Below are 23,738 nucleotides of genomic sequence, written 5' to 3' on the forward strand. Positions count from 1 at the left end.
GGGTCAAGTATGGTTCTGCTTGGTGGAGATTCTGCTCTTTGTGGAGATATACCTGTATTAGGTATTCTAAATTGTGCCTTGGGCAATTTGAACATAGCATATATAGTATTATAATAATGTTAACTTTCCGGAGTGTGATGATTATATTATTTAATGTTATAAGGGAGAGTGCCCTGATTCTTGGGAGATACTTCTCTTCAAGGGTAGAGCTGTCATGCTGTCTGCAACTAACTTTGAAATGGTTCCAGGCAGGCAGTCAGGCAGAATGTTGACACTTGGTAAATTTAGGTGAAAGATAATGTGGATATTTATTGTGTCTTACATTTCTGAAGGTTTGAAATGTTTCCAGATGAAAATATTGGGAAAATAGATTATGAGAAAAATTAACTGATATTGTTTATATATTGGAATATAATTCAACGGTTAAAGAAGGGTGATACCAGCAAAAATGGTAAAATAAAGACCTCTGCAAATACTCTATAATAAAGCAATGAGAAAATTGCTAAACACGGTCCAAATCAACTGTTTAAGAACCCTGAAAATTAAACAAAGCTTGCAGTAATCTGGGAAGTATTTATCCAAGAAAAATGACTGAGTTTTTGTGCAGCTTTCACCTGCCTTATTCCCACCTTCTCCTTAGCTCTTCCTTCAGTAGCTTTGGAATCTCGTAGTGCACAAGCACAGCAAGAGCCATGGCCTGGCAGCCACCAGGGGCCACCGAGAGGCCGGAGCTCTTATAAAGTGTCATTCCCAGAAAAATGGCATGATTTGACCTGTGTGGGGTTTTCTGGAAGACTCCTCTCACAAGGTTGTCTTTATTTGACCTAACTCAGAGCTCTCTCAGTGGAAATAGCCTTTCCTCCAAAAAAAACAATTATAGGAAGTTTGTCACTTTGTGGCTGCCTGAGATGATAGATAAGAGTTGGACCAAACAAAAGACTAACCAAAAAGCTTAAATTAAAGGGGGAGGCTGAGGAGCAAGATCTCCTCTGGGCCTTTCAAAAGCTCGAATACATTCCTGGGGATCTAGAAGGCCATGTTCAGGGCTAGGGCTGTGCTCAAACTTGGGAGAGACACGAGCAGGCCTTAGCTTTTCACCTCTGGCTGACCTTGAGGCTTTATGCAAGAAGGAAGTAAAGGCTAAGGAAAGTGGTCAGCTGCCTGGTTGAATGTTTATGGCAGGCCCTTGAGGGGCCTTGGGAAAGATACACAAAATCCCTTGGCAAAGATTTGGAAACTTACTTGTTCTAGACATTTCAAGAATGTCATTTTGTCACACACAACAGAGAATACAGACTTTACAGATTTAGTTCAAGAAAGACACTAAACAAATAACAACAACAAAGAACAACAACAATAAACAATGAGTTGATTCTCATTTCCAGGATTGCCACATTACATTGCTGAAAAGGTTAAGTTTTAAACAAAAAGTTATGAGATATGCAAAGAAAAAGTATGGCTCATGCACAGGAAAGAAACAATCATTAGAAATTGTCCCTAACGGGGCATCTGGGTGGCTCAGTCAGTTAAGTGTCTGCCTTTGGCTTGGGCCATGATCCTGGAGTCACTTGATTGAACACCACATCAAGCTCCCTGCTCTGAGGGGAGTCTGCTTCTCCCTCTCCCTCTGTTCCTCCCCCTGCTCATGCTCTCTCTTTCTCTCTCTCTCTCTCATATAAATAAAATCTTAAAAAAAAAAAAGAAAAGAAATTGTCCCTGAAGAAGCCCAGGTGTTGGACTTACTAGGCAAAAACTTTAAGTCAGCTATATTAAATATGTTTAAAGAATTAAAAGAAAACATATTAAAGAACTAATGAAAAGCATGAGAATCAAGTCTTGCCAAATAGAACCTTGTCTTACCAAATAGAGACAGAAGTTATAAGAAAAGAACCAAATAGAAATTCTAGGGTTGAAAAGTACAGTAACTAAAGTTAAAAATTCACTAGGGGGGTGCTGAACATCTGGTTTGAACAGGCAGAGGAGGGAATCTGTGAACTTTAAAATAGGTCAATTGATATGATGAGGTTTAAGAAACAAAAAAGAAGGGGATCCCTGGGTGGCTCAGCAGTTTAGCGCCTGCCTTTGGCCCAGGGCGCGATCCTGGAGTCCCGGGATCGAGTCCCAAGTCGGGCTCCTGGCATGAAGCCTGCTTCTCCCTCTGCCTGTGTCTCTGCCTCTCTCTCTCTCTCTCCATCTATGTCTATCATAAATAAATAAATAAATAAATAAATAAATAAATAAATAAATAAATAAATCTTAAAAAAAAAGAATGAAGAAGATGAAGAAACTTCAGAGACATGTAGTATACTGTCAAACATGCCAGTATAGGCATAGTAGGAGTTCCAGAGGAGACAAGAGAAAGGGGCAGAAAACAATATTTGAAGAAATAATGGCCCCAGATTCCCAAACTTAATGAAAAATCTGAATCTACACATCTAAAAAGCCCAACAAACTCCAAATAGAAAAATCCATAGAAATCCACAGTAAACATATCATAATTAAATAGTTAAAACACAAAGAGAGAAGACAAGAAAGAATCTTGTATGTGGTAAGAGCAAAGCACTCATTGGGACCAAGAATTCTTAATAAGATTGACAGCTGATTTCTCAACAGAAACAACAGAGGCCAGAAAGTGGGATGGTGTATTCAGAGTGCTGGAGGAAAAACACTTAACCAAGAATTCTATATTCAGCAAAACCATCTATCAGAAATGAAGAGGAAATTAAGACATCCCCAGATAAAAAAGAACTGAGAGACTCCATCACTAGCAAACCTGCCCTATAAGAAATATGAAAAGGATCCTTGAAGACTGAAATGAAAGGACACTAGACAAATGCAAATCCTTGCAAAGCAATCAACAGTTGCAGTAAAAGTAAGCATTTCCCTATTTGTAGGGAAATATAAAATACTGTATAAATGTGTTTTTTGTTTATAACTCTTTTTTTCTCTTATTTTAAAGATAACTGCATAAAACAAGGATCATAAATCAACACTGTATTGACAGACAGTGCATAAGGATATCATTTTAATACGATAACAATACAAAGGAGAGGAGAGGGAATGGAGGTGATCCTGTACATGTACAATTTTGTACATGGTAGAAATTAAGTATTTCTTCAAAAAGATATAGAAACTCTCAGTAGACCTATAATAGGTAAATGGATTGAAATAGTAATAAGAAAACTTCCCCTAAAGAATAAGGCCAGGCACAAATGGCCTCACTGCTGATTTCTTCCAGTCATTAAAGACAAATTAATACCAATGCTTCACAAACTTTCAAAATTTGAATTTCCCAATTCATTCTATGAGAGCATATTACCCTGATACTATAACCAGATAAATACTAAGAAAACTACAGACCAGTGTCTCTTATAAATATAGATGCCAAAATCCTCAAGAAAATCCTGGCAAACTGTATCCAGCAACATACAAAAGGATTGTACATCATAATGAAGTGAAACTTAACCTAGGAATGAATGCAGGATTGACTCAACATACAAGACTCCTTCAGTATAATACACAAAACTGTGACCATCTCTATCGACACATAAAAGGCATTTGAAAAAACAGGGATTCACTTTATTTTGGATATTTCAGATAGATGGAATCATATCCTACATGACCTCTTGTGTTTGGCTTCTTAACTTCCAGGGATGATTTCAAGATTCGTTCACACTGTAGCATGTATCCATAATTCACTACTTTTTATTGTATAGTTCTTGATGTAAATGGTATTACTTTCTTAGGTTTTCTTTCATTGTGTATGGAGACAACTGATTTTATATGTAATTTTGTATTCTGAAATCTGAAACTAGAACTTTATCAGTTTTAACAGATTTTTGGTCTTTAGGGTTTTCTATATATGAGATCATGCCATCTACAGACAGAGATCATTTTGCTTCCTTCTTCTGATGTGGATGCCTTTAGTTTCTTTCTCTTGCCAAGTTGCACTGGCTCGCACTTCCAGTGCTGTGTTGAATAAGAGTGGTGAGAGTGGGGCTCTTTGTCTTGGTCCTTATCTTCGAGGAAAGGCTTTTGACTTTTCACTGTTGAGTACAGTGTTAGCTGTGGGTTAATCATATATGGCCTTCATTAGGTTGAGGGACATTCCTTCTATACCTAATTTGTTCAGTCTTTATCATGAAAGGATGTTGAATTTTGTCAAAAGATTTTTCTGCATCTTTTGAAATATCAGATGATTTTTATTGAAAAATTGTATGATTTTTATCCTTCATTCTGTGAATGTGGTGTATCAGGTTTATTAATTTGCTGGTATTGAACCATCCTTGCATCCCAGGGATGAAACCCACTTGCTCATGGTGTCTGCTCCTTTTAATGTATTGATTTGGTTTGCTAGTATTTTGTTGAGGGTTTTTGCATCTGTGTTCATCAGGGAGATTGGCCTATAATTTTCTTGTCATGTCCTTATCTGGCTTCAGTATCAGAGTAATGCTGGCCTTGTAAAATGAGTTTGGAACTGTTCCTTCCTCTTGAATGGTTTGGAGGAGTTTGAGAAGGATTGGCATTAATTCATCTTCAGATGTTTAGTAGAATTTAGCCATGAAGCCATCTGGTCCTGGGGCTTTTATTTGTGGGAAATGTTTGATTATCGATTCAATCTCTTTGCTCCTTATTGGTCTATTCAGATTTTCTATTACTTTATGATCCAGTCTTCGTAAGTTGTATGTTTCTAGGAATTTATCCATTTCTTCTAAGTCACCTAATTTGCTGGCATATAACTGTTCATAGTAGTTTGATGATATTTTGTACTTCTGTGGCATTAATTGTAATGTCTCCTCTTTTGTTTATAATTTTATTAATTTGAGTAATAGCCCTCAAATCTCTTTTATATAGTCCAGTCAAAGGTTTATCCATTTTGTTTATCTTTTTGAAAGAAACTTGCTTAAATGGAGTTGTATAAGCTGGCTTGTATAAGGTCAGAATCTAGAAAGTTCTAAATTGTTTAAAGTGCCTACTAAGACAAGCTGCCTGAGAATCTGTTTATTTTTAAATTCTTGATAGTATTCAAGTGTTTTCAGTAAGAACTCAAGTGATTTCGATTTTTAAAGCTGTTAGATTTAAAATCTTAAATTATACATTGAATGTAATATAGGTTTTTATGTAAATTTTTAAAGTTTTTTTTTTTTTTTTTAAGTGAAGGGTTATTGTGGGAAGTGCCACATCCAGGGAATTTCCTTATAATGGTGGGGAAGAAGTCTGTAGGAGAATAGATCATATTAGACAACAAGATCTTTTATCATTTTCAATTCAGCAATTCTGGGAAATGCAAGTCAATTAGAGAAATTAAATCTCCAGGAGAAACATTGGCTTTCTGAGGTCATTATAACTGCTAGCAGCATGATTGTATATAACTTGGAGGAGTCCCTGTGCGCCAGACTTACTATAGAAAGGAGGGTAATTGAATGAGAAACTTGAGAGTGTCATCAGTCAAGAATACAATTCAAGAAGAGAAGAAGAAGAACAGTGAGTAATCATGGGGGCCTTTTTTAGAGCTATGTATTCTGAGTCAGTGGGAAATGACATAGTATAGGACGTGGTGTCCTCACTCTGTAATGAAAAAGGCCAGTTTCCCCTCCCCAGGCTGTTACTTTAGGTGTGCCACCAAGTGTCCCATTTCTTTGTATGGATACATTAAGTGTCTCAAACCAAATTGTATCTCATTTTTCTCAGCTCTCTTTTTTTCTGTGATTTACATATTTGCCATCCTTCTAAAAGCATGGGTTTCTGTCTTTGCAATCTATTGGCTAGCGACTTTTTGCTGATATATGGGGGCCTCCCCTGCTTGTACCTGAGGGAAGGAGGAGCCCTGAGCAGTGCCCCCCCAAATAGCGAAGGCCTGAGATACACCCCAGCCTTCCCCAAGGATTTACCCCGTGATTCATCTGAGGCTTATTGATCATCCATGGCGTCCCCATGTGGGCCAGTTACTGCAGAGTGCCTGAGAATCTCTGAAGATCCTGCCCACCAAGGTTTTACAGCCCGCTAGGTCACCAGGTACATGTCTGTAAGACAAAGGCAAGGAAGGCACGGGCACAGAGGAGACGAGGGAGAATGAGGCACCGTGCCTAGGAGGGCAGAGAGAGCACTTCAGTTTGCAGCATGGTGGGGGAGGTGTGACACTTGACTTGGGTTGTCAAGACCAAGCTGGATCTTCACTGGAGTGGATTCAGAAAGTACATAGCAGGAAGGGACCCTGAGCAGAGGCAGGAGGCCCCAGCCATGGCACACCATCAGTGATCATCTTCTGGCAAAGGACAGAACAGGGTCCTTGCCTGTGCACTTTGGTGGCCTGCGTCTGTGGGATGTACAGCCTCGTGGCCATGTTGGGCACATTCCCAGACCCACCACCAGACCCCATTGGGGTGAATCAGGGTTTTGTGTTGAAATGTGTCCTTGCTCTTACATCGGCCTCACAGCCTCTTCAGACACATTTCCGACGATGCTGTGGAGCAGGGGTGCTCTGGCCTAGAGAGCCAATCCCCCTGCCCAGTGAGCCACCTTTCTGAATGGCTATGGGACGTGGTGAGGGAGGGACCTGGCTCTCATGCAGAAGCCGCTTTCTCTTCATCTTGTTGGCGTCCTGTGCTCAGGAGCTGGTGCTGATGAGTTTGAGATGAGAGGGAGGTATACAAGGCCAGGCCCAGATGTTCACCAGTGGATTAGTCTCTCTGTTCTGGAAAAGAGAGGAAGTAAAGTGGTTCCGATTCTTTTTCTGGTGTTTCCAGCTCTGCCCCCTTTCTTGCTAGAGAATGCTTGGTAACTATCAGAGGACCTTCCTGACAGCAACGAGGAGAGCACGGGCCGCCTCCAGATGCTGCGCAGTTATAGGAAGTGCCTTGGGTGGGCTGCTCAGGGGAGGACAGTGCTGTGGTCCATCTATAGATCCTAGCTGAGCACAGCGACCTGGCTGCCACCCTGGGAACAACAGACAGATAAAAGAGTCGGCCCTCTCCAACACCTACAACTGGCGCATGGTGCCTCCCGGGCCAGCGGTGCCTCTGTCCCCACCCGGCCTCTGTGCACTCATGTCAGCAAGTCCTTCAGCGCAGAGGCGGGCCGTGGGCACACTCTCTCCTGGCGGCCGCGAGCCCGCCCTCTCCTGGAGGAAGGGGAGGCCTGCAGAGCTGGTGGGGCAGGTTTTTTGTGGGGGGTGGGGGTTGTGTTGGCCCCAAGGGGCAGAGCCGGGTGCCATGCACCCACAGTGCCCCGTGCAGGCTGGGCCACGCTGACAGTAGTGCAGTGGATGTGAGGTGACGTGGATGGCCTCATCCTTGTGGAGAGGCTGAATGAAGAGAAAGGAGGCCGACTGCCTTTACGTTGGGGCCACACAGAGGGTCCCTTAGTGTCCCGAATTCTCTTTCTCTAGAAGTAACACACTGAAGCCTAGGAAACATCCTAGAGATGGTTATTAGAAGACTTTTCCAAAAAGTTCTTCCAGATGAAGGCCATCTCAAGTCCTAGGCACGGTGTTCCCCCCGCCCTTCTTTCTGGTGGCCCTAAAGGGCAGACAGGCCCAGCCCCCATCCTCTCCCTCCCCGCCCTCCACCAGCACAGCAGCTTGAGCCAGGAATTGGGAATCTGGGGATGGAATCACCCAGATTAATTTGCACAATGGGTGAATGTATACATGAAATTACCACTCTGCCCTCTAAATTTGTAGTTCTCAGTGAGTCTAACCATCACTCAGTAGTCAGTCCCTGACAGCCTTGTTATATCTATGACACCATTACCTCAGTTTCTAATTCTGCCTTGTGTTCTTGGGATTCAACGTGACTGAACTTTGGTAAAAACTTGATATGTAGACACAAAGAACCATACACCGTTCAAGGAAGGAAACTGGGCAGTTCCTTTCACACAGCCTGTTAAGGAACTGCACTCCTCTTCCTTTGGTGAAACTTGCTTGCTGTTGTTCACGTGTAAAGCATTTGTATTTCTGAACTCTCTGATGGTAGATCCTGGAAAGCATCTTGGAGGAGGCACCTGAATTAGGAGTCACAACCTGAGTGAGGAGGTCCTTGCTCATGGGCATGCCCGTCCTGTTCGCCTGCCAATTAGCTAACAGATATCCCTGCAGACTGGGGACGGGGGGGGGGGGGGGGGGCAGAGAGTATGAGCCTTGAGATACATCCAGAAGGGAGCCTACTACTAGCCATTAGAAAAAGATGAGCAGGGGAGCCATTATGAAGAGAAGAATGGCATAAGTGAGAGGTGAAGGAATTTGCCACAGGCCAGGCCCCCTGCTCATGAGCAGGGGTAGGAGCTGGAATAGGACTCAAAGGAGTTCTCTGATTGTGTCTGGCCGAAGACAGTTCCTGTCCCTCTAGGTACTACGCGAATTCCTGGAATTTCTGCTCACCCATTTCAGAAGGTTCTGGTGTCTCAGGAAAAGAAGAGCCAAATGAAGAAATGTCTTGCTTGGCTTTACCACCAGAGGCCTGGGAATCCTCTCCTGTGCTGATGATAGCGAGAGCTGATGCTTACGTGTGCTCTTGGCAGCGTTTATCCAATAACTCTGTGAGGTAGTTAAGGAAGGTGTCATTATTCCCATTTTGCAGATGAGGCAACTGAGCTTCCAGGAGATTCATGGAATTGCATAGATAACAGAGTTGATCTATAGGAGAGCCAGGTCTGGGATGGCCCTATCAATCTATATCCAAGTCTGTCATTTTTCCCACCAAGCTCTCTTGCTTTTTCTGAAGGTGGGGAAGGAGTCCAGGCTTGAATCTCTTTGGAGATAGACATTCATCAAGACTACCATGCCTGATCTTGAGTTGCATACAGATGAGAAGATACTAGGAGGGGCTATTCCAGTGTGATTTTATGTCTTTGGCCCAGTGGTATCATTCAGGTGGCTCAGGAGGCACGGAGGTTGTCCTGGGTCCTATTGACCTCGCCTCCACTGGTTCAAATTTCTCTATCACACAAAATATCCATTAGCTGTAATGATACAGTTTTCACTGTGGGGAAATTGCTAGAGAAAGAAGTTAACTGGTATTAAAGCTTCACTAAGAAATAATAAATAAATAAATAAATAAATAAATAAATAAATAAATAAATAAAGCAAGCTTCACTAAGTGTTCTTGGTACCTTTAATTTCAGTGAGTTTCCAGTGAGTCTGGCTCATTCTATATCTTCTCTGTTAGTCTCTGTACCCTCACAGTTACAAGATATCTGACAATGTGGATGGGCCCTGGCCGTGTGTTTTCTAAGGCATTCTGTCCGCCTGGGTGCGTGAGCACATGATGACAATGTTCTTCCCTCATAGAGCTGCCAACTTCAGGAACTTCACATTCATCCAACTGAATGGAGAGTTTTCTCGGGGAAAGGGACTTGATGTCGGAGCCCGCTTCTGGAAAGGAAGCAACGTCCTTCTCTTTTTCTGTGATGTCGATATCTACTTCACCTCTGAATTCCTCAACACGTGCAGGCTGAACACGCAGCCAGGTATGGGTCTCTGGCCTCGACGCTTCCCTTCCTCTCACTCCTTCATGGTTCCCTCTGACATCCTGCTTCTGAACAGGCCTAATTTACCCCAAGAAAAGGAAAATCATCTGGTTTGATTTCTCCTTTGATGTCAGGGTGGGACTGTTGGCCCCCATAATCCTGAGATGCTTTGTCCTAAGTCTAGGACCCCTGTTCCGTGTTCAGCTGGGAGGTGGGCTCTAGTGAACATCCACAGGACAGGGCGTGGTGGGGATGATGAGGGCTGGAAAGCTGTCTGAGATTGAAGGGAAAGGAGTGGCCATGGGCAGACACTAAGGGAGGCAGGGATCTGAGCAGAAAGAATCCACATGGAGAAAACCATTCTCCTGGAGTTTAACTTGTAAGCAGGCTAGTATTCAGCTGATAACCACTGTTAAATCATTGATGCTCTTGGGTGTAAACTGGTAAAGAGCAAATGCCCTGGGGTCCCTAAATCTACTGCTGCCTGAAGTCACCCTGGCCCTTCTGGCCACCCTTCAGAATTCCACAAGGCAGCAGTTAATGGGTTAATATCTGGCAGGGCAGCTCAGTTGCTCCCCAGAGCCCCCATCTGTCAGGACTTTGCATGCCACTTCTGTGCTACAGATAGAGGAGAGTCTGCCCATGTGGTCGAGGTGTGTAGGACTGCTGAGATCTGTTTTATGGCTGAGTGAAAAGAAAAGAAAAAGTGGATGTGAATATCTGGGATTATCAGAGGGCTGAATATGAGTGAACAAGCCTACTAGCTTTGCTTTAAGTGAATGTTTGTTTTCTGGTTTGCAGGGAAGAAGGTATTTTATCCGGTCCTTTTCAGTCAGTACAATCCTGGCATAATATACGGCCATCACGATGCAGTGCCTCCCCTGGAGCAGCAGCTGGTGAGTAATTATCCCGCAGGTGCCTTTGTGCAGCTCTCTTCCCTGTCTTTCATTACCAGGGGCACCTGACCACGAGTAAAGGTGAGTGGAAATCTGTGGATTGATTCCCACAGTAATTTTTAAATTTGGCAGACGTTCTGGCCTTTGGTCCCAGGGTCTTGTTGATTAAAAGTGCTTGTAATATTTAAAAGTGGAAAATAAGTAGGAACAGTACCTTACAGAAAGGTAATTTCACACCTTCATAGTTTTCTTCTATGGCTTTTAGAAACTAGTATTATCACATTATGGATGCAGCACATTTTTTCTTTGTTATTACAGACCCTCCCAGGTAAGAAAGGTGACAGCTAGGAAGCAGAAGTCAGAAGGGGGTGGCTCACTGCAGGTCACCCAGTGAGCACATCAATGGGGGAGTGAGGACCAGACCCAGGACCCTTCCCATCATCCCCACACATGGCAGCCACTCTGGAGCACGGTCACCAGCAAGGTGGGCCCTAGAGGAACGTTGGAGGGGCTTCTGTGCTGAAATCTTGGGGGGCGCCTGCATGGCCCAGTGGTTGAGCATCTGCCTTCGGCTCAGATCATGATCCTAGGGTTCTGGGATCAAGTTCCACATTGGGCTCCTTCAGGGAGCCTGCTTCTCCCTCTGCCTATGTCTCTGCCTGTCTGTAATAAATAAAATCTTAAAAAAAAAAAAAGATCTTGGCTGCACAGGTGGTGGATAGTGGGACCACACAGCCCCCCAGGATCTCTGTATGCTGAGTGGTCTTGGTGGTGGCGGTGGTGGTGGCCCTGAGTCCAGAGAAAGCAGTGTGGGCCACGGGAAGGTGTGGTAAAGCCAGAAGAAGGTCTCTGTAACACAGGTAGGCAATGCCCTTCTGAGACAAAATTCCCCATTATTGTTGTCATCCCCAACTTGAACTCTGACCTTTCCCGGCAGAGGTATCAACTAGGTTTGTCTAAAGCTGCGTTCCAGCTCAGGATGACTGTCAGGAGGCATCTGACCTTGGGTTGTCTGCTCTTCATCACCTTGAGTGTCTGTGTCTCCTCTTGAGGCAAAGCCATGTTTCTTCCCACTGAGTACCTCTTCGGGTACAGAAGGGAAATCCGCTGTGCGAACGTGAAGCTGTGAGGGAACCCCGTCTCTCAGGCTTCTGTGCAACGGGAGAGTAAATTGACTTCATTGAAAACATGTGTTCTTTGAGACTCTTTTGGCAGACTGATTCGGTCCTTAAGGTTCCAGAAGTAGCAAAACCTGTTCTCTGTAGCCCCGTCTTCCAGTTAACCTCTGTCTGATATAGGGATCTTTTCTAGAAGGTTTAGCTTGGGTTCCCTGAGGTTGAATGAGGTTGAGTCCTCGCCCATCCCAGCGTGGTTTCCCTTTGGCCTGTGCTGCCCAGTACCGTGATCATATAGCTCTCTCGTCCTCCAGTGAAACTCCACTACCACAGATAGACCGAGGACCTGTTCACGTAACCATATGTATATGTGTGCTGGATATCTCAGCACCATCAGAGTTTTTCATTCCCCAAGAATCAGTTTTTGTCTACCTTAGGATGATATCACTTCTGTTAAGACACAGACCACCTTGTTTCCTTTCCATGAGTTCTAAGTTTCTATTAGGGCTGGAGGGGGAAAAAGAATACAGGATTTATTTTCTTTCAGCCAATCAGAATGTAAGTTCCTTTGGTTTTAAATAAAGTACTTCTTTACATTTGACATCAAATATGATTAATGTTTCGACTTCAAACTCATAAAGATCTTATTTGCTTGCAAGGAATTCTTTTCATTTCACACTTTAAAAGTTTTATCCTTTTATTACCATTCCTGCAGAGAATTAGGTGCAAAGGGAAGCTAGACGTGTGATGTGGTTAAGCCAGTTTCTGAGATCCCTAGAATTAGTAGTCAAGCAGAAACAACTGAGGAACGCCTGGATGTCTCAGCGATTGAGAGCATCTGCCTTTGGCTTAGGGAGTGATCCCAGGGTCCTAGGATCGAGTCCCACATCGGGCTCCTGCAGGGAGCCTGCTTCTCCCTCTGCCTGTGTCTCTGCCTCTCTCATGAATAAATAAGTTTTAAAAACAAAACAGAACTGAGGTCTCTATGTCCACAGCTAGAGCCTCTGAATTATCCTGCAGCCTTTGACAGTTACTTCCAAATACACCTTAGAGCTTTCCTAGAGCACATAAATCTGGTATGTTAGGGTTCAGTGTTCATGATGGCTTAGTCCAGAGAAACACAGTAGCTGTCTCTGAGACACAGGGGGTTCTCCATCTACAAGGAAAGTGTTGATTATGTTCCTTATTGGACGAGCCATTTCTTGAGCACTTGCTGCCTGCAGAGATCTAGATTGGAAGTTCTGGACGAATCAGAGGAACTGAAACAGTTTTGTATGAAGTGATTGGGGAGGTCACTTTACTGTCTTGTTTTTATGGACTCGCCCAAGATCATACAACCAGCTAGTAGCAGAACTCAGGTTGAAAGCAAGATTTCCTTACTCTACTGCAGTGGAAGCAGATTTGCTTAGGATCGAGATGAGGGCTGAAATATAAAGGAAATGATCTGACAAAAATTCCAAAGGAGAACATCAAGCTACAGAAATTAATTTAATGGAAACAATGTGTATGTGCTAAGAAGGTATACATTGAAACAAGATGGTTAGACATGGTAAGTTAGGAAAGACTTCCTACCAAGGGTTCATTTTGACTCAGTCATGAAAGATCTGAGATCTACAGATATTCTTTTTTTTTTTTTTAAGATTTTATTTTATCTGACAGAGAGCATAAGCAGGAGGAGCAGCAGGCAGAGGGAGAGGGAGAAGCAGGCCCTCCGTGGAGCAGGGAGCCTGAAGCAGGACTTGATCCCAGGACCTTGGGAACATGATCTGAGCCAAAGGCAGACACTTCACCAACAGAGCCACCCAGGCGCCCAGATCTATAGATATTCTTGAGAGCCACCCTAGAATATCAGTGTCGAGGTGGAGGGAGAACACAGATCCAGAATGGAGCCATAACGAAGAGCACTCACTGATGCAAACACGAGACAAGTGTGCGCAGCCCAGCGAGTGTGACCTTAGTAGTCCCTGTGCTGGTCACTGCCTGTCAATGGCTCTGCTGTGACACTTTGTCTTCAGACTAAAGCCAGAAGTCACATTCGGGGGCCGGGGGGGGGGGGGGGGGGAGGGCATTCAGACTAGTTGTTTCTTTACTTTTGAGTATAGACCATTAATAATAAGTATGTGAAATCATGGGATTTTATGCTAACATTTAATTTTTTGAGTTGTAAACCTGAGATAAAACTTGCTGATATTTTTATGTAGAAAGACTCAGAGAGATAGGACTGACTCTGGCTTAAATGATTATTAACTTTAGACATTCCACTTTCCTGGTTCCAACCTGGTTCGTGCTGGTACCCACCCAGCTCTTCTGTCTGCAGAGCCTCTCCCTCCCCGGACACCCGGCCTTTCCTTCCCCCTCTGCCAGAGATACATTTCCAAAACATAGATTAATCCCATTTTAAATCATCTTGTCTGGCTTAAAGCCAGCTAGTAAATGTTTAACCACCCACCCTCTGGAAAGAGGGAAGGCAAAGCCCTGATGCACGGTGTTCGCCAGTTTCCATGCTGCCAGTGATTCCAACCCCCCATCCCCCCGTGGCCTGGTGGAGGCCCAGAACGATGTCACTGCACACCAAGGTGGGGTGAGGTCTGGGAGCTGGCCTTGCCAGCCCCAGCATAGCACTGCCAGCCTTGATGGCTCTTTGGTATTAAGTGCCCCCCCACATGGACCGGTGACAGAGCATGTGTCTGCAAACCCCAGCACCTGGTGCATGGCGCCAGCTCAGTAGACCCCTGGCCTCTCTGCCTGGTGCGTGCCCGGCCTGTGTCTGTGCCCTGGCCTTGCCCTGCGAGGCCCTGTCGCCACCACCCCCCCTCCGAGGCTTGGGGGGTGTGACCTCTCAGCCTGCTGTGCACCCCACCCAGCATTTCTGTGCAGCGACTTTGTGCCTGTCTGTCCAGGGTGCACACGGCACACTGAGTCCTGTCCTCACCCTCTTTGAGCCTAGGTACCTTCCCTGTCTGCCCCTTCCAGGAAGTATGTTACCACTAATCTGCATTTCGGTTTACATTTCTAAAACTTGCTGACTGAGCAGAGTCCATCCTTTGGTCTGCTCTTACACAGATAGCACTGGGTACCACAAGTGGTCATGCCTGCCATCCGCAGCCTGTCAGAAGCCAGCACTGCGCCCGCCTTATTGTGTGGACCCACCAGTGACATGCAGGGGCACGACTGCTCGTTCCGCAGACAAAACTTGCTGCACTGAGGCATAGGTCACTTGCTGGGATTGCTGAGTGAGACACTGGGAAGCGAAGGTGGCCCTGTGTGATGAAGACAGGGCCAAGGTCAATGCTGCGTGGCAGCCACGTGTTCTTAGGCCTTGGAGTGCTTCCAGGAGAGTGGAATCCAGCCGTGGGTATAGAGTCCTAGATGAGGGAGCCTGGACAGTTCTCCCCCAGCATGATACCCTCCAGAAGATACCTTATTCTTTTAAGCAGATACCAGTAAAAGAAGCCTTGTGGGAAAATGTGGGTTAACAGGGATCTTGGAGGAGGTGGCATTCAAGTCCATTCTTAGACCAATTCTATGAAAGCTGTGCCTCCACAGTATTTTATTTCTCAAGACATAGAAACGGTTACAGCAATCCTGGTGTTGGTCCGGGCTCAGTCATTCCACCTCTGCACCCCCATCCAGACTCCCCCAGTGCCCAGGTAAGGGAAGTATCATGCAGGGTCGGGGGCACCCACCCCAGCCACTGAAGGCCTGAAGCTCGGGGTTGCTGCTGCTTGCAGGCAGGACTGGCTGCGTAATTCGTGTGGCCCAGTACAGAGTGGAAGTGCAGGGCCCCAGTGCAGGAATTATTAAGCATTTTAAGAGCATCAAATCCAGGAGGAAAGCCTCTGAGCGTGGGGCCTGCCGACTGCAGGGCCACATACCACAGGTGTTTCTCGTGAGTGTGAGCCTGGGCAAACACAGCCTTGGCTCTTGGGAGAGAGCCACTCCTCTAAATCAAAGAGAGGTAATACTCTGCTTGTGTATTTGTTATTTATTTTATTTCAGGGCCCAGATTGCACCATTAAACCATCGGCACCATTAAACTGACAGGCACTGACCGCCTTCCTGGGTCCCCCTGCAGCTGCAGGGTGGCCGTCTTCCCACATCTCTGGGGAGAGATTCTGGTCTGTGCTTTGTGTTTTGGTCCCAATAGAAAATAATCAGCCCTGTCACATGCATCACCCACAGAGGTGTGGGTCTGGAAACTTCCTGTGGGAGAGCAGGCTTGACAGCCGTCCTTCTGTGCTGTGCTATGCTCCTGCCCTGCAGTGCTCTGCTGAGATCTAAGGTGGAGAGGGAAGGGGGCTGCGGAGACTTGAGAGGAGGCTAGTCCTCAAAAGACCTTGTGTTGAGTCAGGATAGCACTTGAAAACAGATCGGCAAAATTCAGGACAGAAGGAGATGTTTTTCTTTTGACTTATGATCTTTATCTGAGAGTTTCTTCCTCCTCTGTGGTAGTAAACATTGTTGGTGTATATCTATCTTTTCAAAGCTTGAATAGAGCAGTGGAGCTTCTCGTGCCTGGGGCGGAGGCTCTAAGCAGCAGAGCCCTCTGCTTAGAGCCCAGGAAGGCGAAAACATTTTTGTCCGTTTGTCCAAAGCCACATGATTCTGAATTTTCCCACCAGAATCCCTGGGCCCTCATGACTCACCCAAGAACTCCTTATGTGATCCATGTCTGTTTCCACTGGCATGAAGCCCTCTCTGCCCTAAGACTGCTCCTCATCCTCTCTTGGAGAAGCATTTATTGAGTACCTGATGTGTACTTGACAGTGATCTGGAGGCAATCAACCAGACCAAGGCCCTAGGCTTATGTTCACCAGTGGTGGTTGGTGAACACAGAAAAGAGAGGAAACAAATGCATCAAACAGATAATTTCAGAAAGCTGTGTTATGGAGAGAATAAAGCAGGTGACAGTATAGAGAGTGACACGGTGGTGACAGAGGTACAGGCTGCCGACCCTGGCTGACGAGGCCGGGATGACTGCTCTAAACAAGTGATGTTGGACCAGAGCCCACTGGTGAGCAAAGAAAAGGTGACCCAGGAAACGGGTCTGCAAGTGTCTAGCCTCAGAGACCTGCCAGCCTGGTGTGTCCAAGGGGCAGGACAGAAGGAGACTGTGTGAGGGGATGTGAGCTGGACGAGGCAGGCGGGGCTTTGGTCACGTAGGACCTTCACAGGACAGAGGTTTTCTCTGGGTTTTATTCTAATTGTATTAGTGAGAATGCGATAAAAGCCCCTTCAGGGTTTTAAATTGGAACATGCTGTGATCTGATAAACATTTGAGAGCGCTCACTCCCAGCTCGGCTACTCGTTGAGGGCACGATGTCAGTGACGTGGCACAGCTGTGGGGGGTAAAACCTGTCAGGAGTGAACTCGGGCTTGCCCTGATGTTATATGCTGTGGGTGCCATCAGATTGGTTTCCACCAATGGCTAAATTTCAAGGAGCATTTCAAGATAGTGGTTTTCTTAGGCTTGCCAACCAGTTAGGAAGTTTTTATATAGTGCATTCCCCAGCTGGTAAATCAGTTTGTGTCTGTCCCACTGGTCCCAGGTGAGGGTCACTCTTGACCTTGTCCAGCCTTGCTGGGTGCTGCATCCACAGCCTGGGTGTGGGGCGACCACCTCTTGCCACCCCCCTTGTCCTTCTTCCCAAGCCCTGGCCTTCCTCTTTTAGATTCCATACAGACCTCAGCCAGATGCTTGAAGTTGGGATACTGGCACTTCTCTTAACTCCATGTTTATCCAGAAGCTTAGAGGACTGGTCTTCATCCTGACCAGCAGAAAGGATATTAAGCCATTAGCTGCAACAGAAACCGTGTGTACCTGCTATGAAACAGAAACTCTTTTTAAAAAATGACTCAATGGAGATTTTCCCAAACTTTCCTTCCCTGCAAAATTTTTCCAGTTGATACTAATGAAATTACCTTGTCACTTGGGAGATATTGTATAACAGGCCTTTGTTCTGAGGAGGAATTGGAACACATCTGCTGGGACTCACTGACAAAATCTCTCTTGGTCCTCATTTTCCTTCCCCAAACCCTGACGCGTATGTATTCACTCGGTGCGGGTGGTCGTGAAGAGGAGATGGTTTCATGGATTACAAAGCAAAAGAATTTTTAATTTCACAGCTCTGCCACGAGCCATTTATGGAAGACAGTTGAGGCTGTGGTAGAGACAAGAAGCTTCGGGAAGGTGGAAGATGTTTGGGAGCTGGGAGAGACCTTAGCGGAGGGTTAGTTCAACCTCCTGATTGATTGGTTGATTGACTGATTGCTTTTATTTGAGAAAGAGAGTGACAGAGAGCATGAGTGGGGGAAGGGCAGAGGGAGAGGGAGAAGCAGACTCCCTCCTGAGCAGGGAGCTGATTGCTTGTTGGGCTCCATCCCTGGCCCCTGGGATCATGACCTGAACTGAGGCAAATGCTTAACCAACTGGGCCATCAAGGCACCCCTTAATTTTTTATTTTTATTTGGGGGGAGGGGCAGGGGGAGAAGGAGAAGAATCTCAAGCAGGCTCTATGCCCAGCACAGAGCCCCACGCAGGGGGCTCAATCCCACAACCCCAAGATCGTGACCTGAGCCAAAATCAGGAGTCAAATGCTTAACAGACTGAGGCACCCAGGTGCCCCTCAACCACCTCATTTAAAGGAAAGGAAGTAGAGGCTCAAAGAATTGCGGGATCTGACGGAAGCAGAAAAGTCAGCCCATGGGCAAGCTGGGAGGAGACGCTGGTGCTCCTCCCCTGCTACACAGTCTGTGATGAGCAGTGAGCAAAGGGAGCCAAACCTCACAGAAAATGGAGAAGTCCTGGTGGGTGGGGACCTGCTGTGGCCCCCTCCCACTTCCCCGTCCCTCAGGAGAGTGATTTTCTGCACTAAGCACCGATGTTAACCCCAAGAATGAATCGTGAAAAAGAACTATTACACTCTCAGAATGAGTCCCAGAATTAGCTCCGCCAAAAAACTAAAGGAAAGTTTGGAAAGGTCTTGCTGCTTTAGCAAATGCATTGGAAATTTCTTTGCAGAGTAACAGGCTGTGCAGGCCCCGGCCTTGCTCTCTGAAGACCGTCCCTGCTTGGATGGCCTCCTGGCAGCCCTGCAGCTTGGCACCACCACAGATGCTCTTGGGAGCAGTTTGGTTTTAAAATAGTTTAGAGATGAATGGACAGAGCCTTTCTTCAGAACCTGGACTCCTGATGCCCTTTACCTCAGTGAGCAAGAGGTTGCAGAGCCCAAGTAACACACTGCCTTCTCAGGTTTTCTTTGCATTTCCCGAGGGAGTCCTATGTGTGCCCCTGTGCCAGGGCAGCTGACTCCCCGGCTGTTCTCTTTGCCTTTCCTCCCTCCCAAGCCCTGGCTGGCTCCCCACCCGGCCTGTGTGAGGGGCCGAGGCCTCCTGTTCTCTCTGGTACTGCTGCTGTGCCAGACACGTAGGTGGCTTTTCCATGGTGCTGCTCAAAAGCTTGCTCTCCTGGTTTGTTTTTGAGTGTGAGTGTGAGCATGAGTGTGTGTGTGTTCATGCCGACACCCTAGGAACCTTCCAAGCAGAGGAGCCAAGGACCACAGGGCCCATCTCGGAGCTGCTGCATTCAGGGTGTTCCTGGCTGTCGGAAAGGCCTGGGGCCCAGCGTTTCCCGCGCAGGGCTGTCGCTGAGCTCCCCACTTCGCACCGCTGGCACTGCTCTGTGACGTCTCTCCATCACGGTCCCCTCTGTCCACCCCTCCTGAATGACCGAATGACCATGTTCTCCCCGCAGGTCATAAAGAAGGAAACTGGATTTTGGCGAGACTTTGGCTTTGGGATGACCTGTCAGTACCGTTCAGACTTCATCAATATAGGTAAGACGAGCAGCACGTCTGCGCCTCTGCTGCCACCTGGAGGCCAAGGCCCGAGGCCCAGAGCAGGCGGGAGGGCCTGGGCGGGTTCCTGGGATGCTGCGTGTACCCACTTCCCAAGAGAGGGCTGTTGCTCTTGTCGTGGACTTGGGGGCTGGACCAGGAGGAGGCTGGGGTGTGTGTGACCTTGAGCCCCTCTAATCTCCCCTAGACCCTTCCAGTCACCCCAAATGTGGCACACAGACTGAGGGCAAGGCAGTTGCTACAGACAGATGACTTCAAACCGCTCCCCCGGCCGCCACCACCCCACTCCCAAGCCTCCTTCTGACCTAGTTCTGGCTCTGGTCCCTCCCAGGCAGAACATTCTGGGCCTCCACAGTAGCAGGATCCACTGAGAAACATAAGGGCAACGTGGGAGATTTGGGAAAATCACATACCAGAAAAGATCCAAATTTCTCTCTGCTGAACCTTCGAAAATTCCAGATGCTACTTCAGGCTCCAGCTGAGCGTATAGTCACTGTCCGTGCACACACGTTCCCAGAATGCCCAGAGGAAAGGCCCTTAGGTCACAGTTGAGGCCAAAGGGCACAGGGACAGCACAGCAGGTGGGGGCTGTGGGACGAGAGCACTTCCTGTCCCTCAGAGTGGCACCTGCTCATGTGCCTTGAGACAGAGTGACATTGTGACTCTGCACACCAGAGGCTTTGGTCTTGGGCTCAGGCTCAGGGTGGCTGCTGGCATGGGGTCAAGAAGCTCCAGCTCCCAGATCATGGACACTGCCACCACCCCGCCTTATCTTCCTTTCTAAAGCAGGTTTCCGTTTCGAGAAACCCTGTGTTCCCGTGCTCTGTGTACACAGACAGATCCATTTGTGATGATGTATGTTTATCAGACTTGAATTTAGAATAAACTGGATTTTCCTAAGGATGGGGCATCACGGCAGCTGACACATGTGGGAACGGTGGGCTCCCTCCATGAGCCATTGCCGTCACCTCAAAGTCTCTGGGTCACTTCTGGACCCCAGTCATCCCTTAGCATCTTGTATTTATCTGTAAGCATCTAACTTTTGCACCGTCTCTTTAATAAGCTGTAATGATACCGATAAGAAACCCATTACAATGAAGCAAGCACTTCCCCTTCCGTGACTGCTCGCTCGGGCATGACGTCTAGTTCACACCAGGATAAGGAACCGTGGCTCAAGAGAGGTGACCTGGGTGAACTGAGACTCACGTTCCTGACCCCTGACTCTGTATGTCTGCCCGTCAGCCATCGGGGGCCACCAGCCACTTGTGTGCAGAGCCCAACCATGGGCAGGCGCAGGTGGCCTGTGCATGGGTCCCCCTCCCGGCCTGGTGGTGATGGGCGGCCTGGAGCAGAGGAGAGTGGCCTGGGGGCCATGTGGGACCAGTGATGACAGGCATTTGGGGGGACTTCACCACTTTTCGTCAAAGTTACATTTACGTCTTGGAGGGTTCAAGCTGGCAAGGCGGCAGCAGGGCCCACTGTGGGGCTCAGGGCCACTGCATGGCAGTTCCGGCAGCCCTAGGAGGTAGGCGGCGCCAGGAGGCCTGTCTGTGACCTTGTGGCCTCCGGAAGCGGGTGCTGGCCGCCGCCGCAAAACCTTCCCTTTGGGGTGTCTGAATTCTCCCTTGCAGAGGGACACCCACAGATTTCAGAGGGGCAGTGACACACGCCCCCTAAAACACTGCCGCACCACGCACTGAGGGCCATGCCTGTGTGGGGCAGGAAGGGCACAGAGGTCAGAGGCGGCCGAGCAGCATGACTCAGCGATGTCCTCTCTCCCACAGGTGGCTTTGACTTGGACATCAGAGGCTGGGGCGGGGAGGACGTGCACCTGTACCGCAAGTATCTCCACAGCAATCTGATTGTGGTGCGTACACCTGTGCGGGGGCTCTTCCACCTGTGGCACGAGAAGCACTGCGTGGACGAGCTGGCCCCCGAGCAGTACAAGATGTGCATGCAGTCCAAGGCCATGAACGAGGCGTCCCACGGGCAGCTGGGGATGCTGGTCTTCAGGCATGAGATAGAGGCCCACCTTCGCAAACAGAAGACGAGTAGCAAAAAAACCTGAACTCCCAGGGATAGATCCAGGGAGGTTTTGTACTTTTTTCCCTTTGTGATCACTGAACATGTGGCTGTGACAAAGAAAAGACTTTCCTCAAGGGCAAGAAAAAAAAAAAAAAGCTCAACTGATTAGTAAAAGAGATGGGAGAGAGCCTCTGATTTCTCTCTGCCTATTTGGCTCAACGCAACAGGAATTAAAATCTCTCACTTGGCCTGCAGGAGCAGCCCAAATGCATCCCGTGCAGAGTCTGACAAAGGCAGGATGATTGTGAGGTTACAAGCCTAACTGCGTGGAGGGTTTGTGTTTACAGCAGAGTGAGAGCTATTATCTTTTGTGCCCGTTGAAATATTCACAAATTATAAAAAGTTTGTTTTATAAGGAGTTCTTTCAAATGAAAGGCAAGCACATGTCTCCCCTATGAGTGATGACTGCGTGGGTAGGGCTGTCGTGCCTGGAAATGCTAACATATCAGGAGACCTTGTGAGCTTCGGAGATACACTCATGGTGATCCTTGTGAGTATATTAAGCAAAACCAAATGGACTCAAAAAGAGAAAAAAAGAAACTTGTGTCATTTCCATCCAAGATTAACCAAAAATAATCTGCTCATCTTTTTTTTATTATAGTTTTAACCATCCCCGTTTCTTAATTTTATTTAAAAATGCTTTTTTTTTGCTTATGAGTTATATTCTGCTTATTTAATTACCAATTTGCAAGCCTTACTAAGATAGCACAAGTTAGCATACATTTTTATACATTTTAAGAAAATACTTGTATTGTGAGAAACTTTTGTTCAGATTGAGCCCCATATCCAAGGACATGCCAAATGCTAATCCCGTCAGACCCTGAATGTCAGGTGGAAGTCGTGGCATGGGACTACTGATACATCGAGACTTAGAGATACTTTATCTGAAGAGTATTTCCCAAGAGGAGCAACTGAACATTGGAGGGAAAGAAAGATATACGTTTTCCTTTAACAGAAAGCCTCATTCAGACTGGTAATATCTTGATTTATTCAAAAGTCAGAAAACACATTTTCTCCTCAGGAGAACTGGGGACCACGTTCTTACCTGTTTAAATAAACCAAAGTATACTGTGTGAACCAAACTATCTTTTTTCAAAGCAGGGTGCTCTTCCTGGCTGCTGGCTTTTATGAAAAGAAATGCAGAAAAATGTATTTTGTGAAAGATCACTCCATCTGCCAGAGTCAAGTGGGATGGAAGATTTTGCTACATGTTCACCCACCCCAATCTAGGGGAAAGTAAATATTTTTTAAATTAAACAGTTATACTTAGCCGCCAAGATGCTTCTGAAAATGGCATTTTATTACAGTTTCCAACTATTTTTTAAAAATACAGTTAACATTGAGTGATTTCTACATTCATGTGAAAATTATTTATTTATTAGCCAGCACCAGATGCATGAGCTAATTATCTGTGATTCCTTGCCTTCTGTTTGCCCACAGTCAACTCATTGTTTAAAAGCTTCCAGAACATTCAAGCTGTTGGTGTGTAAAAAAAAAAAAAAAATGCATTGTATTGATTTGTACTGGTAGTTCATAAGATTTAATTAAAACACAGGACATGAATGGAAGGTAACATTGGACAGCTAATAAAATATGATTTGTGGATATAATTTCTTCTTGGAATAAGAATGCCATGTCTTTAGTTTTGGGAAAACTTTTTTAATGTGGAGAGACCAGGGTTTCTGAACCCTGGTGCAACAGACCCCATGGGCTAGATCCCTCATAGTTGCCAGGGCTGCCCTGTGTACCGTAGGGTATTTAGCAGCATCCCTGGCCTCCACCTGCTAGATCCAAGGAGCATCTCTCACCTACATTGACAATCATTATGTCTGCAGTCATTGCCACATGTCTCCTGGAGGGCACAAAAGCACCCCCCTACCCGCCCCCTTTGAGGACCACTGGTCTAGAAGGAGAGAACCACAAGGGAAAACCTGGCTGTTAATATTATTTCACTTGTCTTTTTTTAGAAGAAATTGAGAAATGATTTCTAAGGTCCTTTTCTGACTGGGTTTCATATTTTCACATACAGTTGGGATACTGGAGATTCAGGGCATCTCTGGCCTCTCTCTAGCAGTTCTGGGGGCTCCACGGGACTGCCCTGCACAGTCCTGCCCATATTCTCCAGGTGTCAGGAGGATGCACTTCCAGCAGGCCGGCAGCAATGCTGCGACCTTGTGATTAGGCAGGTCTGGGTGTCCTGCGGACTGTGTAATCCCAGGCTGCACTCTGGGGGCCAACCAGCCATTTTTGTGCTGCTGTCAGTTGCATATCACTGATGCCTGAGGCAGTGATTAGGAATTGAGTTTCAACAGTTGGTTAAG

General features: G+C 46.5%; 1 protein-coding gene across 14 annotated transcripts in view; it reads left to right on the top strand.

Annotated features, from left to right (window-relative positions):
- Positions 1 to 23,027, top strand: part of CSGALNACT1 (chondroitin sulfate N-acetylgalactosaminyltransferase 1) — a 328,453-nt gene extending 305,426 nt beyond the window's left edge. For all 14 annotated transcript variants that reach the window (XM_055335069.1, XM_055335058.1, XM_055335060.1 and 11 more), the window contains 4 exons: positions 9,287 to 9,465; positions 10,267 to 10,361; positions 19,230 to 19,311; positions 21,117 to 23,027. In XM_055335069.1, coding sequence (XP_055191044.1) covers positions 9,287 to 9,465; positions 10,267 to 10,361; positions 19,230 to 19,311; positions 21,117 to 21,400 — 640 coding nt within the window. In that variant the 3' untranslated portion in view covers positions 21,401 to 23,027. The remainder of the gene's footprint in view (positions 1 to 9,286; positions 9,466 to 10,266; positions 10,362 to 19,229; positions 19,312 to 21,116) is intronic.
- Positions 23,028 to 23,738: the final 711 nt, after the last annotated feature.

Source organism: Nyctereutes procyonoides, unplaced genomic scaffold (assembly GCF_905146905.1).
Source record: "Nyctereutes procyonoides isolate TBG_1078 unplaced genomic scaffold, NYPRO_anot_genome, whole genome shotgun sequence".
NCBI lineage: Eukaryota > Metazoa > Chordata > Mammalia > Carnivora > Canidae > Nyctereutes > Nyctereutes procyonoides.